This window comes from Mytilus trossulus, chromosome 5 (assembly GCF_036588685.1).
Source record: "Mytilus trossulus isolate FHL-02 chromosome 5, PNRI_Mtr1.1.1.hap1, whole genome shotgun sequence".
NCBI classification, from domain to species: Eukaryota; Metazoa; Mollusca; class Bivalvia; order Mytilida; family Mytilidae; genus Mytilus; species Mytilus trossulus.
Genome location: NC_086377.1, coordinates 78,069,971 through 78,088,850, shown reverse-complemented (window position 1 = coordinate 78,088,850; position 18,880 = coordinate 78,069,971). Strand labels below are relative to the sequence as shown.

Sequence of the window (18,880 nt, the reverse complement as noted above, 5' to 3'; positions counted from 1 at the left end):
TATTGTTGGGTTTTTAATGAAAGTTTTTATTTTCTATATTCATAAAGAATCGAACACTGGGGCAAAAAGTTTGTTACTATTTAAGAACGGAAGTTGACAAAATTAAGAATGAGTGATAAAACACTACTTATTGAAATTCAGGGTTGGCAAAAACCCGGGTTTTATGAGTATAACCCAGCCCAGTGGATAATACTGGGAAAACCCGGGTTTTACTGGGTTTTAGTGGGTAATACTGGGCAATATAAAATACTTGTCTGAATTTTAAAGAGGATTCAGTGATAAACACAAATTTAAAACATTTAATAAGATATTTATACCCTATTTTGATTGTTTAGCATTTGTCTAGATGAGCAAACTGTAAATATAAAGCAAAATTATTATTTTTTTCATATAAGTATAACTCCTATTAAGAATTAACAACTACTTGTAAGAAAAATTACATTTAAATAATGTCACTAAATAATTAGTAATTATTCAGATTAGAACACAGATTTGTTATGTAACAATAATCAGCCCTTACAATTCTATAAGTTTTATTGGCATGACCCCTTAGGGTGTTTATTTAGAATTATGACTATGACAAATAAAATTAACAAGTCACTTAAACACTGTAATAAAATGCATGTTTCAAGGTTTGGATTGTTAAAACAATGTTTGGTAATTAAAAAGGTGTCTTTAAATGTACAAATGATCTGTTCTGCCTACATATAGAATTTATAGAGAAGAGAATGAAATTGACATTTTAGAAATGACTGCCAATGGTTATCTGTATAAAAAGTATATATTTAGCTGTTATACTATGAAACTGTACAAAGTCTTTACTATTTAGTGTTAAAATAGGTATAGAAAATCATATTGCCCAGTATTGCCCACTATCATGACTATAACCAATTTCTGGGACTATTGCCCAGCCCGGGAAAACCAGGGTTTTCCCACCCAGGAATTCCCGGGCGGGTACTACTTTGCCAACCCTGTTGAAATTAGCAGACACCAACACATGCAAAGAGAAAAAAAGTGTATATAGTAATTGTAAAAATCAAATTGATGGTGAACATTACTCTGTCTAGTTACTTGAATAATCATAATTTTGACAAGTAAGGAACTGTTGATAAACCTGTCAATACCAAAGGAAACTATAATCGTGACATCCCTGGACAATATCTTTAAAATAAGGCAATGTTAGAGTAGAGACTAAAACTACTAATACAAAACTGATACATTTTTTTTTTCATATTAAATGTCAATTTATTTGCAATATTATTGACTTGTAAAACACTGGTTTTCTTAATTTACTATGTGTCAATTCATAGGCAATCATAGGCCAGTACTGCTAGCATCATCTCATTCACACTTCACTCAAAAAATGTCATTGAGAACACCTTAAAAAACAAAAACGACAATCAGCATTGACGAGCATGACCGTCAGGAAAGAAAAAGATATACATTGTTATCAATATGACAAAGGTTCATATTCGTACAGTAAAATGAAATAGATATTATACAATCTAGACTGAAACAATTGCGATAGTTTCTATTTAAACTGCGCTCTAATGTAACATTGAATCAGCGATTCGTAAACAGCCCGTTAGATGTGTAAGACGTCATGGCAAACTTGATCTAATCGTACCTTATAGATCAAATACATTGGTGAAGTATTTCCAATGTCCATAGTCTAAACTTAACTAGAATACCGTTTTTATACGAACACAAGTTAACATTACCTAAATATTTTCAAAGGCGCAAATTCAGTCGTCAAGTTTTTATAAACAGACACTAAATTAACATGTCTACTCCATTGTTACTTTGATATAAATACCTGAAATTTATCCTTGTGTGTACCAATAGCAATAACTGGTGGATCTAGAATGGTGTGAGCTCCTTCGAGCAATAAATCTTCAGTTTTGTCGTTTATGCTTCCATAACAATGTATTGTATCCATCCAGAAATTGAATGTGCCTGTGATGAAAGACAAATTAAAATTTACATATTTCGGTGGATGACTGCACTTGAAATGTGTCTGAAGAATATAATTACTTCATTTAATAAAAAAATATATAATGATTTATCCTGCAGACCGTTATAATATTGTTAAATCAGTGTTTAAAAAGAGGCAAAAGTTACACACGGGCGAATCAACATTCATCAGTCCAAAAGAAAGCGATAACGATCGGGCAAATAAAAAAAAAACACCAAAGAATAGACAACAAAAGAAAGCGATAACGATCGGGCAAATAAAAATACCCAAAGAATAGACAACAAAAGAAAGCAATAATGATCGGGCAAATAAAAAAAACCAAAGAATAGACAACAAAAGAAAGCGATAACGATCGGGCAGATAAAAAACCCCAAAGAATAGACAACAAAAGCAAGCGATAACGATCAGGCAGATAAAAAAAACCCAAAGAATAGACAAACAAAAGTATGCACAACATTATATAGAACACAATCGAGAGAACCAAATGAACCTTGCATAAATCAGGGTTGAATCGAGGTGCTCAAGAATGGTACGCAGATCCTATATCACATTCCGCACCCGTCTTGTTGTTTGTGGTAAGTATAAATTCGGCGATGAGTCTCACTTGTACCTCAGAGTCGAAGTAAATAGAACGATATTGTGGTAACTACAAATGGAACATGCCTATGGTAATCTGGTAATAAAGCCAATTTAATGATGGAGTCCATAAATTTTCCATGTACAGAAAGCAAAATGCTATACATTTATAAAACATATTGCGAGGCGCAGCTTAATACGAGCGGAGAGGTCGAACCCTAAACAGTTTGGGCGAAAATCGACACTTCATTCATGCAAGCTTGATACAGATCTGAATTTCGATTCTGATAGAATATTTGATACATATATAAAGCTTTCTAAAAAATATTTTTTACAAAATTATAAACAAACCTACCATGCAGTTCTGCATAGTTAGATTCAGCATTTGAAAAAAACACCATTGAATTCAAATGTTGTTAAAATCAAACTAAATTTAATTTGGACCCATAGGTCCTCAATGTGGATCAATTTAAACACGGGGCAAAAAATCCAAAATCTGAAGATACGGTTACATTTAGCATAATAGAGAACCCACCGTGTACTAGCCTTTGAATTAAATCCCATTGAATATGGTCAAGAAATGACCAATTGATACATTTATATTAGATATGTTTTATTTTTGTTCCGTTTTTCATAACAGTTCAGACCATTGCCCCAAAAATCAATCCCAACCTTCATTTTTTTATATGAAACCTTGTGGTAACATTTCATCAAGATCTAATCACTAATATGTAAGCTATTGTTTGGAAATCAAATGTCTTCGGACAACGCAATATATTTGCCGTCGTATAACAAAGGATGATTGTATGAGATAAGAAGAAAACAACATTTGTGGTGATATCTTTGTAAGCACTATATAAAAGATATCAAAGGAACACTTATAATCATAAGACGAAAAGAAACTGACAAAGAACGCCAAAGACTAAAACGACAATCAAAAATATTCAAAACACAACGTAGAGAACTTAAGACTGAGCAACAGAAAACCCAACCAAAAACCGGGGGTGATTTCATACACTCACGGAAGATTCTACTCTACACGTACACACGTCGTGTTGTCCGTGTATTTAAAAACCTGGTGATAAGTATTATTCGGTAGGCAAAAAGTGGCAGGATTGTAGTACTTTTGGAACATATCCGTCGTCATCTTTAAAACAGATATTCAATGATGTTAAACCAACTATTGATGGCGTCTGTAAATTTTTAGAAGGAATAATTTCAACTGCACCTCTTTGGCTTGATAGCTTTTTTGTGAGCAGCAACCTTCTTATAGGGACATCATGATAGAAAATACAAGTCCTAGAATATCGTATCAATTTGGAGATATATACTTCATGTGAAGACACTGCTAGAATGTTGCTACATAGAAAATGAAAGAACAATTGGGAAGCTGAAGTCATCTCTTTTGTGACGAACTTTTGTTTTCATCCGATTTTCATTGTCAATTTCTAAATGTAAGTCAAGATAGTAAATGGCTATATCAAATGAAACACGAAAAGTAGTGTCGTTTAGAGCAAATAATAAAAATCATTTACCCAAAAACCACGTATTAAAAATTTGCTGTCTTAAATGTTTAGTTTCATTGTTTTTATATGAACTGAACATCAAGAATAATTCGTATCTACGTTTAATATAATTATATCTTGAAATTTGATAAGGAAGCACAAATTGACTTTACAAACCGTAGGATACTGTGTCATCTGTGTCATGTAAATTTGCTACGATAAGAAAAATTGCTTCTGAATTCAAAAACGTTTGATGTGTGTTGTAATACTCAATGTCACCAGCAAAATCCCACACTGTTAAATTTGCATAGTCGTCTTCGTCTTGTAAGTCTACAGCAGATCCGATTATACTTAACAACTCATCCTTTGCCAGTTTAGAAAATGGCGATTCTGTAATCTCCGGATAAGCAAACTGATAATTCATTTTGGGTTGAGATTCTTCGTCATATTCAATATTTTTGGTGATTGTGCCCTTATTATCATCTGTTGATATCTGATCTGATATCTCCAATATGTCATGCTTTGGTTTTTCTTTATCTTGATGCATCTTTTTGACAATTGACTGCAACATTCTATTGTTGATACTTGCTTCTTTCACTAATCCTGTATCTACAAAAAAATTATTAAAAAGTGTTCATAGTATAGGAGAAATCTATGGAAGTTATGATTAAACTTCACCGAATTCATATGTTATACAATAAAGAAACAATAAAGAAAACCATGTCCACCCCTTTCTCAGAATCTAAACTAATAAACAATAATATGTTAAGGCAACAGGTCATTATCAAGAAAAAAGTAACCGAACTCTAAGGAAAATTAAAAACGGAAAGTCCATATTCAAATAGCAAAATCAAAGCTCAAACACATTAAACGAATAAGGGTATCTGCATTTAAAAAATATAGATATCAATAAAATTTTATTTTCATATAAAATCTTTACAGTCACAACTATCGCAGTAATTGAAATAATAAAATTAGAGTAGAAATAAAGTATTTGCTAAAGGATTAAATTGCCAAAGGGTTTATACAACACTCAATCCAGACATCAATCTGATTAGACATCCATCTGATTACACATCCATCTGATTAGACATCCATCTGATTAGACATCTATCTGATTAGACATCCATCTGATTAGACATCCATCTGATTAGACATCCATCTGATTAGACATCCATCTGATTAGACATCCATCTGATTAAACATCCATCTAATAAGACATCCATCTGATTACACATCCATCTGATTAGACATCCATCTGATTAGACATTCATCTGATTAGACATCCATCTGATTAGCCATCCATCTGATTAGACATCTGATTAGACATCCATCTGATTAGACATCCATCTGATTAGACATCTGATTAGACATCTGATTAGACATCTGATTAGACATCCATCTGATTAGACATCTGATTAGACATCCATCTGATTAGTCATCCATCTGATTAGACATCCATCTGATTAGACATCCGTCTGAATAGACATCCATCCGATTAAACATCTGATTAGACATCCATCTGATTAGACATCTGATTAGACATCCATCTGATTAGACATCCATCTGATTAGACATCCATCTGAGTAGACATCCATCTGATTTGACATCCAACTGATTAGACATCCATCTGATAAGACATTCATCTGATTAGACATCAATCTGATTACACATCCATCTGATTAGACATCCGTCTGATTAGACATCCATCTGATTACACATCCATCTGATTAGACATCCATCCGATTAGACATCCATCTGATTAGACATTCATCTGATTAGACATCCATCTGATTAGACATCTGATTAGATATCCATCTGATTAGACATCCATCTGATTAGACATCCAACTGATTATACATTCGATTAGACATCCATCTGATTAGACATCTGATTAGATTTCCATCTGATTAGACATCCATCTGATTAGACTTCCATCTGATTAGACATCCATCTGATTAAACATCCATCTGATTAGACATCCATCTGATTAGACATCCATACGATTAGACATCCATCTGATTAGACATCTGATTAGACATCCATCTGATTAGACATCTGATCAGACATCCATCTGATTAGACATCCATCGGATTAGACATCCATCGGATTACACATCCATCTGATTAGACATCCATCGGATTAGACATCCATCGGATTAGACATCCATCTGATTAAACATCCATCTGATTAGACATCCATCGGACATTTAATAAGACGTTGAAGATCATATAAACATGAAATGCAGGCACTAAAAATCTATTGAAAAAAATCCTAATTACACAGCTTTTTAAGTCTCAAGTATAAAAGGGTACTCTAGAAAACAGTATAATTATAAAAGAAAACAAACAATTTTACATATAATAAAACGGATGTGAGGATAAGTTTACATAAGCATAGTCATTTTTGCAAATACAAATAGTTTGCGATAATGTAGTAGAGATCATTAGTCTGTATTTTCCAACATGCCAATCTTTAATTCCATTAATTAAATATTGAATATTCATATTAGGTCTGAAACAGACGGTTCATACTAGGGTCTAGCAAATAGTTATCAAAAGTACCAGGATTATAATTTTATACGCCAGACGCGCGTTTGGTCTACATAAGACTCATCAGTGACGCTCAGATCAAAATAGTTAAAAAGCCAAACAAATACAAAGTTGAAGAGCATTGAGGACCCAAAATTCCCAAAAGTTGTGCCAACTACGGCTAAGGTAATCTACTCCTGGGGTAAGAAAATCCTTATTTTTTCAAAAAAATTCAAAAGTTTTGTAAACAGAAAATTTATAAAAATGACCATATAATTGATATTTATGTCAACACCGAAGTGCTGACTACTGGGCTGGTGATACCCTCGGGGACGAAACGTCCACCAGCAGTGGCATCGACCCAGTAGTGTAAATAGTTATCAAAAGTACCAGGGTTATAATTTTATACGCCAGACGTGTGTTTCGTTTACATAAGACTCATCAGTGACGCTCAGATCAAAATAGTTAAAAAGCCAAACCAATACAAAGTTGAAGAGCATTGAGGACCCAAAATTCCCAAAAGTTGTGCCAAATACGGCTAAGGTAATCTTCTCCTGGGGTAAGAAAATCCTTAGTTTTTCAAAAAATTCAAAAGTTTTGTAAACAGAAAATTTATAAAAATGACCATATAATTGATATTCATGTCAACACCGAAGTGCTGACTACTACTTGGCTGGTGATACCCTCGGGGACGAAACGTCCACCAGCAGTGGCATCGACCCAGTGGTGTAAATAGTTATCAAAAGTACCAGGATTATAATTTTATACGCCAGATGCGCGTCTCATCTACATAAGACTCAGCAGTGACGCTCAGATCAAAATAGTTAAAAAGCAAAACAAATACAAAGTTGAAGAGCATTAAGGACCCCAAATTCCCAAAAGTTGTGCCAAATACGAAAATGTGTTTCCAAGAATTGAAAAAAAAGTAAAAAAAAGTAAATACATAAAAACAGCATACACAGAACTTGAAAAAACCTTAAAAATTATGTTTACTATGTTTTAGTTTTTCTATGATAACTTTGCAATAAATAAAACATGTAAAACGAGAGTGAGAAAAAAATCGCATATTTACCTAACACTTTATTCCATTCACAGTTACTTAGATTTATTCGACATCTCCGCCGATGAATTTCTATACCATTTGTGCTTTTTACGCTTTGTAACTCCTCCCCAAACAATCTTCGTACTAAGGAAGTCTTTCCAGCAGATTTCTTTCCAACAATTATTAAATTTATATCCCGTCTTCGTTCTGAACCCGATTCAAGGGCGTTCAGATAAATGTCAATCGACTCATGATCCATCTTTTTTATTTGTTCTGGTATTTTGCTGTCTGAAATGTAAATAAATAAATGTTGATTCTAAAACGTCACTAGGAAGAGGTAATACTCGTCTACTGATTTATACATATTAGGTCTGAGACATACGGCTCATACTAGGGCCTTCTCAATCGATTTACTTGACCATACGCTTATATACTCATACGGTCCAACCATACGTGTATGGTCGGACCGTACGAGTATTTGTATACGGTCCAGACCGTATGCGTGCGGTCCAAATACTCATATGGTCTGGAACAGTTATAAACCTTGTTTTTTTATATTTCATAGATTTCTATTCACTAATACTGAAGTTATTGTCAGGAAACCAAACGTTTCGGACGACGAGGACGTGATACCAATATACGACCACAATTCATGATTGTGCTAGCTTTTTATTGTTTTATATATTTTATGGAAAATACTGTTCGATGAGGCCTGCGAAAATAAATTTATAAGGAGATTATGTGTGATTGCCAATGAGAGTAGAGACATCTAGCAAATAGCATGAATAGAGTCATGGGGGATTGAATTCATACGCATTTTACTAAAGTGTCACAAAATAATTGTAGGAAAAAAAAACAACAACAAAAAATCTAAATAATTGTGTATTAAGTAGAATTAGTTAAAAGGGCAGTAATCCAGTTTCAGATTTTTTTTGTTGGTTATATTGTATACAGCTGAATGTACTATTTACAAATACTTCTTATATGTCAAAAGAAAACAAAATAGCTGTACCTAATATTGTGATTTATATTGAAATTGATAAAGACAGCAAAATCAATAATGAGCTATTCCAATAACAATCTCTCTTGGGGGAAAAGGGTGTGCTTCTTAAATTAAGACCTCCATTGTGGCCCATAGACACATCAAACACTCGCCAAAATATAAGACTGAACCCCTGTGGGGATCACAAGTCAAATGATAAAAGTTGTAAATATTCTACACAATAAGACCAAACAATGATAGTAGGAGTTAGTTTTTGAATATAATTGAAAAACTAAACTGATACAAATCAATAAATTTTTTAAATGTGCATGAATAAATTACAAAATGTGATAGTTGTAATAAATTGTTAAGCCAGCCTACAATAGTAAAGGGGCTTCATGTTTAATGATCCATGCTTTTGTTTGTTTATCTTTTCATCTGTTCTGCTTCAGGTTCAAGTTTTGGTTAAAGTTTTAGGTCAGGATAATTGTTAATGAAGATAATGACCAATCAACTTAATCAAAGAGCTGAAAGCTTTGAGGAAAAATGATGCCACTGCCTCTAATATTGGGATATTTTTTTATGGAAGTCTTGATTTTCACATACCGTAATGAGTTTAACATTGCAACATATCTCGTAAGCATATAATTGATATTCGTATATGTGTGTGTGTGAAGTGAAGTTGACAACTGACGTTTTTTTTTAATACAAATGAAAAGGTCAAGAGTCAAGACTACCTGAATGATCTACAGTATTCAATGACACCTGGCTGGGTTTTTTTGTACAAATAAATAGGTCAAGACTAACTGAATGATCTACAGTAACCAATGACTACTGGCTGTTTTTTGTACAAATAAATATGTCAATAATACTGGATTGATCTACAATATCCAATGATAACTAGATGTTATTTTGTACTAATAAATAGGTCAAGACTATTTAAATGATCTACACTATCCAATGACTACTGGCTGTTCTTTTGTACATACTCAATAAAGACTACCTGAATTATCTAAAGTATTCTAAGTAATGTGTATTTTTTTTCTTGCAATTACATTTTTCTAAATCAAGAATACAGACTACTAGTATCTTTTCAAACCAAATGATTATGAAGTGCCTGTTGTAACAATAAGGCTTTTATACCCCACTAGTCCTATTACATATGACTTCGCATTCTTAATCAATTTTGACGTTTTTTGAATGCGAAGTGTGACACATTGATAGTAATTTTTTTTTTATCAGAACAGTAAATAGAAATAGTTTTTGAAATAATGCTCCCGAGGTCATATGTTATAGGACTAACTAGATACCATTGAGATGGGAGCCATCTCTGTGGGCCTAGCTGTCAATAACGTGGGGTATATAAGTTGTATGGATAATCTGATATGAAGCATTATTTGAAGTTATTACATAGTCTCATGTGTGATTTTATTCTTAGATTTTAAGTTAAAACTGATAAATATTCTCAACTTACTTTCATAGTATAATAGTGATATGACTGCATGATGTGAACTCATTGTTGACTACTCTAAAGTGACTTCTGGATATATGGATTGATGTTTGAACAATATGTTTAAAGGTGCTGCCCAATTGATATTTGTCACATATTTTTAGAATTATGCCTTCAATATATTATGACCCACCAAAAAAGAATGCCAATTAAATGTTAAAAAATGAAAAATTGCTGAGGGGCTTCAACTTTTTGAAATATGGATTTTACTTTAAGAAAAATATAACACAAAGAAGCAAATTATTTCTATCAGGAAAACTGTGGAATAAAATTTGTAAAAAAACTTATACGCAATATTGCTTAATTAGTTTACAATTGAAGATCAGCAAATAGTTATCAAAAGTACCAGGATTATAATTTTAAACGCCAGACGCGCGTTTCGTCTACATAAGACTCATCAGTGACGCTCAGATCAAAATAGTTAAAAGGCCAAAACTTGGAAATGATCACTGTAAGGAGATCTTCAAACAGTAATAATAATCTAGGTGATACTCATTAACTATTTGTCACATATTTTTAGAATTATGCCTTCAACGTTCAATATATTATGACCCTCCAAAAAAGAATGCTAATTTAATGTTAAAAAAATTTGATGAGGGGCTGCAACTTTTTGAAAAATATATGATTTTAATTTAAGAAAAATATAACACAAAGAAGCAAATTATTTCTATCAGGAAAATGTTGTAATAAAATTTGTACAAAATTGTTTACAATTGAAAATCAGCAAAAATTTGGAAATGATCACTGTAAGGAGATCCTGCAAGCATCTGTTGAGAAACAATGACACCAGAATTGATTCACAAATGGTCAATCTTCAAACCGACAGACAGACGGTCAAGTATAAAGTATGAAATATTAACGGTTCTCGAGAGGTAGAGCGGACACAATTTGTTAAGAACAATGAACGGATGGACAGACCGACGGACTGACCTTTGACCTAGGATAAAATTGAGAATAGAAATGGGGAATGTGTCAAAGAGAATGCATACATTATGACACATTCTCTGGTGTTGGTTAATATATATGTTAAGTTGAAAATGTTTGTCAGGTATAAAGTATGAAATAATAACAACTGTCCTCTCAAAATATAGTGTGGATCAAATTTGTTAGCGATGGACAGACCAACAGACAGACAGACCTTTGACCTAGGATGTTGTACATACATCATGACACACCCTCTGGTGTTGGTAAAAATGGATGTCAAGTATAGTATTTGAAATCATAACGGTTCTCAAGATATAGAGCAGACATGATCTTCACCACAGGACACGGGGTTGTCAACTGAAACCAAAGTTTTTTTACCTTGACCTTTGACCTAGGGCGTTGTACATACATCATGACACGCCCTCTGGTGGTGGTTAAAATGGATGTCAAGTATAAACTTTGAAATCATAACGGTTATCTAGATATGGAACGGAAACGATCTTCACCACAGGACACGGGGTTGTCAACTGAAACCAAAGTTTTTGACCATGACCTTTGACCTAGGAAGTTGGTTCTCTAGATATGGAGCGGACACAAAGTTAAAGTGTTACGGACGGACAGACGGACAGACTGATCACTATAGGGCGACCCGCCTAAAAGGCGGGGCCCTAATTACTTACATAACATTAAATAAGTTACTAGTGACATAGTTATTTCTGTTACTTGAAGCAATTCTATTTCTGTAGATTTACACAATAGCATAATATTGTTATACTTGTTTTATTTCACCTTGAAGATTAGACAAATAGGGATACTCCTTTGATTTTTTATTTCATGTCAGTCAGGTCCCTTTATATGAAACTTGAAACCACTTTTTTTTGTTTTTATTTTACACTTAACCACAATCTTTCATGTAAAATGTCTATCTCCATTTAAGTTTATGCCATTGAACCATCATGGTATTAAACACAATTCCAAATAATTATGCTGTTATAGCGGGTCACCATATATTCAACTTGGGTGGTATTCCAGTTATTGAAATTTGTGTCAGATTGGATAATGAACTAGACCTTTAGGAAATGATCTCATAATATAATATGGAGCCATAGTATGAGACCCCTACCCGGTAACAAAAAAAAACATGTCAAACGGCAAAATTTATCACTAGAGATTACAAGTTAAGAGTGGATGGATAAGTCTCCAAAATGCTTGCCAAACTGGAACTACAACAAGTTCTCCAGACAAGAACGAACAAGGCGTTGAAGCCAAAGTTAGTATTTATGTAAAAAGAAGTTGAGGGGCTGATTTACGCTATTCAACCAGACGAATTTCTGAAAAAAGCATGTCCGAAGAGAACTATAACTGCCGAGAAATTCAAAGAATACCATGCAACAATTATTGTGGAAGCAAGTAAAGAATAACTGTAACTGTGAGTGTATTGACATTCCACCAAGTAAAACACAGTACAATATTCAAACTCGTCCTTTGTAAGACAGTGATCGCGCCGAATCAGCTAGACGTCACTGTTGTGCAGGCATCAAACCAGAGGCACTTGTGTCTATCAATTGGAAGACCCACTATCCACGTATATTTACGAGAAGGTACCCAACTACTTTTTTCACCTCTCCGCTTAAAACTCTTATCATTTTGCTTATTTCTCTGTCAATTCAGTCTCAAATTTTTTTGTTCCATACACCATTCGATTCATGAAAAGTTTATCTCTCAGATGATATGCATTGTATTTACCCTTAGAGTACCCCTTACCCCCAGTACACAAGATTTGTCAATAAATTTTCATGTTATCGTTTAAGTCCTCCTACAAAATACAACAACAACCGGTTTAAAGCAGGAAAACTCAAAACTGCTTGTGATTGGTTGGTTCATAGTTCATAGGGTAATTCTCTCCCTAGATTCTACATGAATCATTTGAGACTCTTTAGACTTATTCTTCACTGTTTTATGCAAATTATCTAAAATGGAAGTAGTTGTATTTTGTAGGAGGACTAAAAATTATCACAGGAAAATTTATACAGTACTCGCCTGATCACAAAACTTCGGGTTTGACCATGTTGACTGTCACAAGATTTTTAATTCTTACATGGATAAACTAAAGTCATTTTCTAGACTGCCAAGAGGATTATGTAAAATGTGAATAGTTGAAAATTAATTTTATGGTTCAATAAAATCAAAATAAGTTATTGCCATTCATTATAAATAAATTTCTATCAAAAATAAGGCTCAAAGAACTTTTTATATTACTTATATATATTATAAATAACAATGTACACATATGTTGACGTATTAATACACAACGTCAGAGTGGGTGTGTCGCCATAAAATTTGTAAACATTGAAAATAAAACTAAACTTTTAAATAATCAGGAGACAGTAAATAAACCAATTATATTCATGATATTTATAAACATATAAACTTATCATTTTCTTGAATTGTCCAAGTACATTCAATATTGATAATTTTTGCTTGACATTACTTAAATTTGTTGATAAAAGTTTATTTGTGTGCTATTTTATTCAATTGTACATATTTAAAATATTACATTACACCTTATATTTTATTCTTACATACAGCATTTGGAATGAAATCCCATAACATTTTAATTAATGTTCGATTGTTTTTGAATTTAACAATTATGTTAATCATGTAAATAATGTTATGTGTTTTTTTTTTGTTTTTTTTTAAGTTTTAAAATTGACAAATAACAATGAATAACGCTAGCAAGGGATATTATTAATTAATATTTTTATAAATTCAGATGCATTGCCATTCTTTACATATAGGTAAGGGCATACTTACAAAATAGTATTGAGCTTTGCAAATGAATGAAGTGTATTCTTTGGATTATAGTTTAAGTTTCATCTTAAAAATACAGTCTTCAATGTTACTGACAAATTATACATTTGCACATTGCCATTTGAAACCACAAATACTATTTTACTGTAAATAAACAGAGCAGCAATCCATGCCTTTCAACTCTTATAGTTTGAAAATATGGATCAGAAAAGTTGGAGGATCAATTGTATGTGTTCAGTAGCTACAAAGTTATAATCCTTGAAATTTCCTGTTTTGCCTAATTTTTGTTTTTTATTTACTGTAAACCAACTTATTTTCGCAAGCGATTTATTTTCGCGACTTTTGCGAGTAGAAAAATAACGCGAATATAAATCGTCGCAAAAATGTAAACCTTGGATCTTTCCTTATTAAACTTCATCAAGTAAATTGGAAAATCGCGAAATTAAAAAGCCGCGAAGTGGTCAAGATAGGGTTAAATGCGAAATAAATTATCCGCGAAAATAAGTTGGTTTACAGTAATTAGATGTTTCCAAACCAGATATTTGGGTTGAAGTAAAAATAAATCTCCTAAATCCCTTTTCAAAGACAAATTCTGCCTTTTCTTTATTTTTCATTTGCACTATTGTTTTGTAAGTACATCAGCTATACAGGATTTATATTGACTTTAAATTGCAGTAAATTTGATGGAAGTTCTAATTTAAATAAGTCATAAACAAGAAATTTATTTGAATTTACATGTAATTAAATCACATAATTATTCAAATTTGATTTATATTTAAAATTCTTTAAATTTGAAATTTATTGAAATTTAATTTATATTAAAAGATCTTTAAATCTGAAATTTATTCAAATTTAAATTACATTAAAACTTCTTTCAATTTGGCAGCGTCGTCAACATTGCATTAATTTGTGATTAGGTCTAGTTTATGGTGAAACATAAGTGATAGGTCCATTATATTTGTAAGCATTAACTCATGTTATTTACATGGAGATTGTTTGGTCTGCCCCCTTACTCATGTACTATTGACATTTAAACTTTTGCTTAGTTTACTTGTATTATTCTATGGTTAGGTCAGTTTGTGGGTAAACACTTGTTGTAGGTCAATGGTATCTGGTATGCAGTTGTATAGGCATTGGCATATTTCATTTCCAGGGCGATTATTTGGGTCTGCCCCTTTAGTCATGGTCTATTGAATTTGAAATGTTACAGTTTACAAAAACTGTACATGTAGTAGTTTATTTTGCAAATGTAAGTAGCATAACTCTTTTACTTTTATTACCCAATCCCTAGAAAAGGTAAAATTTGACTATTTTAAAAAAAAATATTGACCAAAGGCATACCTGAAAATGCCAATATATAAACACAAACATATTTGGGGTAGCGGTTGGATATTGTTTTGATTTATTGAAGTTATCTAAACAAAGACATTCTTATTGGTTTTATATAGCTAATCATATAGAAGATTGTGAAGTGTTTTAATTCTGCTAATGCTATTATTAAAAACTTGCTTTGATTTGTGACATTAAATATGTACAAAGAAATTTATATTTTTGAATGTTGTTGTTTACTTTGTTTTTTAAATAAAATCAAGCAAATATGTAGTAAGATTTGAATAATCCTAAAATAGCAGATAACATATTTGTCTTGAAATGAGCAATAGCTGAGTTTTTATTTTAACTGGATTCTGAAGAAAAGTCCCCCTAAAATTTCAATTTAAAACGTCTTTTTTCTTTTTGATATTTTTTGTTGGTTAACATTTGTTAAAAAATATTATGAATTGCAAACATATGATGGAAACTAATGGAAATCAGTGACATTTCTTTTAATTTAATAGTCCAATTTATCTATATTATTTTATTTGATCTGTTATTGTCAAGCAAATGATGACCATAATAATTCAATTTGATAAATTTGTTGTTGTTGATTTTTTTACTCTTTAACACTATTAGTCTTATAATTATTTTACATTGTCTCATCGGGGCCTTTTATAGCTGACTATGCGGTATGGGCTTTGCTAATTGTTGAAGGCCGTACGGTGACCTATAGTTGTTAATGTTTGTGTCATTTTGGTTTTTTTGTGGATAGTTGTCTCATTGGCAATCATACCACATCTTCTTTTTTATGTTTATATTTAAAAGAAAGAGAAAAACCAACAAGACAATGGTTTTCTGCAATAAATGTAATTATTTGTAGAACCAAATGGGAGATAACTCTTACTTCCTTTTTAAAAAAATGTTGTATTACAGAAAAGAGTAATAGTACAGATTTATGTAATATTACAGTTTTCAGTAATTGCCTGGACTGTTTTAGTATGTTAATGTGTTGATAGTTAATGTGTTGATATGTTAATGTGTTGATATGTTAATGTGTTGATGTGTTGATATGTTAATATGTTGATATGTCATGTGCATATTTATGATTCTGTTAAAATGTTCATCTCTCAGTGTGTCAATATGCCAATGTGTCGCTGTGTGAGTCTGTTAATTTGTCGATATGTCAACTTGTTGATGTTAGAGGCTGTTAATGTGTTGATTTGTCAGCGTGTCAATATGTTAATGTATGAGTTGGTTAATATGTTTGTGGTTCTATCTGTCAAGAGTGTCTCTATGTCTATGTGTTGATGTATGATTCTGTTTATGTGTTGATCGGTCAGTGTGATGAGGTAAAGTCTGTTGATGTGTTGATTTGTCAGTTTGTCAGTATGTCCATGTGTTGATATATGAGTCTGTTAATGTCCTGAAATGTCAGTGAGTGAATATGTCTATATATTGATGTATGAACCTGTTTATGTGTTGATCTGTCAGTGTGATGATGTAGAAGTATGTAATGTGTTGATTTGTCAGTTAGTTGGTATGTCCGTGTGTTGATATATGAATTTGTTATGTGCTTACATGTCAGTGTGTCAATATGTATATGTGTTGATGTATGAGCCTGTTTATGTATTGATAGGACAGTGTCAGTTTGTCGGTATGTCCGTGTGTTGATATATGAATCTGTTAATGTGCTGAAATGTCAGTCCGTCAATATGTCTATACATTGATGTATGAGCCTGTTTATGTGTTAATCTGTCAGTATGATGATGTAGAAGTATGTTAATGTGTTGATTTGTCAGTTTATTGGTATGTCCATATGTTGATATATGAATCTGTTAATGTGCTGAAATGTCAGTCCGTCAATATGTCTATATATTGATGTATGAGCCTGTTTATGTGTTAATCTGTCAGTATGATGATGTAGAAGTATGTTAATGTGTTGATTTGTCAGTTTATTGGTATGTCCATATGTTGATATATGAATCTGTTAATGTCCTGAAATGTCAGTGAGTGAATATGTCTATATATTGATGTATGAATCTGTTTATGTGTTGATCTGTCAGTGTGATGATGTAGAAGATTGTTAATGTGTTGAAAAAATGTATCTGTTAATATGTTTATTTTTCAGTGTATTGATATGTCTACATGTTAATGTATGATTCTGTTAATGTGTTGACAGGGTTAAGACATGTTGTTATAGCTCACTAGCTCCGGGCTCATTGGTAGCAGGATTTTACTAGCCCAATTGGAAGAGCTACTAGCCCAACAAAACTGACCTGCTAGCCCTAGTATGCCATACAAATTCAGAGTTTGCTGCAATAACAGTGAATTCTATAAACTTAACAATTTTCATCCATTGTACAGTAGATTTTTGCGAATTGGATACCCAAAACTTAATGATGTTAGCGAAAAATATCCGATTAGCACATATATTCAATAAATTGATAATTGAATATTCACTGAATATTCTGTAAGAATAAGTTGACCAAATCCAGAGATGATACAAGTCTTGACCGCTATGCATGGGTATATAAAAGGATTGGAGGGGTGTCTTTGTGTAAAAGAATTATTAGCTGGTAAGCTTATTATGTTATGCTCATTGTTTTCAGTTTTAAAATTCTATTTATTAAAATAAATTAAATGACCTCAAATATTTATGTGAATAAATATCACCATCCATAATTTGGGTATTTTATAAATGTTTTATAAACGAAGTACAGTAATGTCCAAATTTACATTTATCACAGGTAAGCTAATTGTGGGCTATTAATAGATTATAACCTGAGCAGAGTCTTTAAACTGAAATTGTATTTGTTATAATTTGATTTCTTTAAACATCGAATTCATCTGAATATTAATGAAGATTATCATGATTGATGAAATATTATTGCATCAAGTTTAAATTTTGTGACTGTTAATGTTTGGGTCATGGAGGCTTCTTCACAGTGTGTAAACAAAAAAAAACAAAATGGCGTCCATAATATGTGCACTTGTTGTAAAAGTTATATCAGGTTTCTGCTGTCAAAAGGGATTCACATTTATGTCTATGTGTTGATGTATTAGCCTGTTTATGTAATGATCTGTCAGTGTGATGATGTAGAATTTGTTAATGTGTTGATTTTGTCAGTGTGATGATGTAGAAGTATGTGTATGTGTTGATTTGTCAGTTTGTTGATGTATGCGTGTTAATGTGTTGATCTGTCAGTGTGGCGATGTGTCAATATGTAGATGTTTTAGTATGTTAATGTGTTGATATGTCATGTGTAGATTTATGAATCTGTAATAGTGTTCATCTGTCAGTGTGTCAATATCCAAATGTGTTGCTGTGTGAGTCTGTTAATGTGTCGTAATGTCAACTTGTGGATGTTAGAGACTGTTAATGTGTTGATTTGACAGTGTGTCAATATGTCAATGTGTTAATGTATGAGTTGTTCAATATGTTTGTGGTTCAATATGTTCAAGAGTGTCTATATGTCTATGTATTGATGTATGATCCTGTCAATGTGCCAATATGTCGACGTGTGTATATTTTAGTCTGTTAATGTGTTGATTTGTCAGTGTGTCAATTTGTCAATATCAGTGATTTAGCTAGCGCTCGTCACTTTCGTATTTTACGAAAAGGTTTTCGAAATGACGAAAATATTTCATATCAATTTCGTCACTTAAATTTGGAAAGTGTAAAAATATTTACACATCAAATTACTTGAATT

General features: G+C 32.1%; 1 protein-coding gene across 1 annotated transcript in view; it reads right to left on the bottom strand.

The window, feature by feature from the left end:
• Positions 1-18,880, bottom strand: part of LOC134718331 (uncharacterized) — a 42,656-nt gene that overhangs the window by 9,652 nt on the left and 14,124 nt on the right. The window contains exons 3-5 of the mRNA XM_063580825.1: positions 7,660-7,917; positions 4,234-4,665; positions 1,817-1,956 (exon numbers count right to left, since the gene is read on the bottom strand). Of these exons, the coding sequence (XP_063436895.1) occupies positions 1,817-1,956; positions 4,234-4,665; positions 7,660-7,917 (830 nt within the window). The remainder of the gene's footprint in view (positions 1-1,816; positions 1,957-4,233; positions 4,666-7,659; positions 7,918-18,880) is intronic.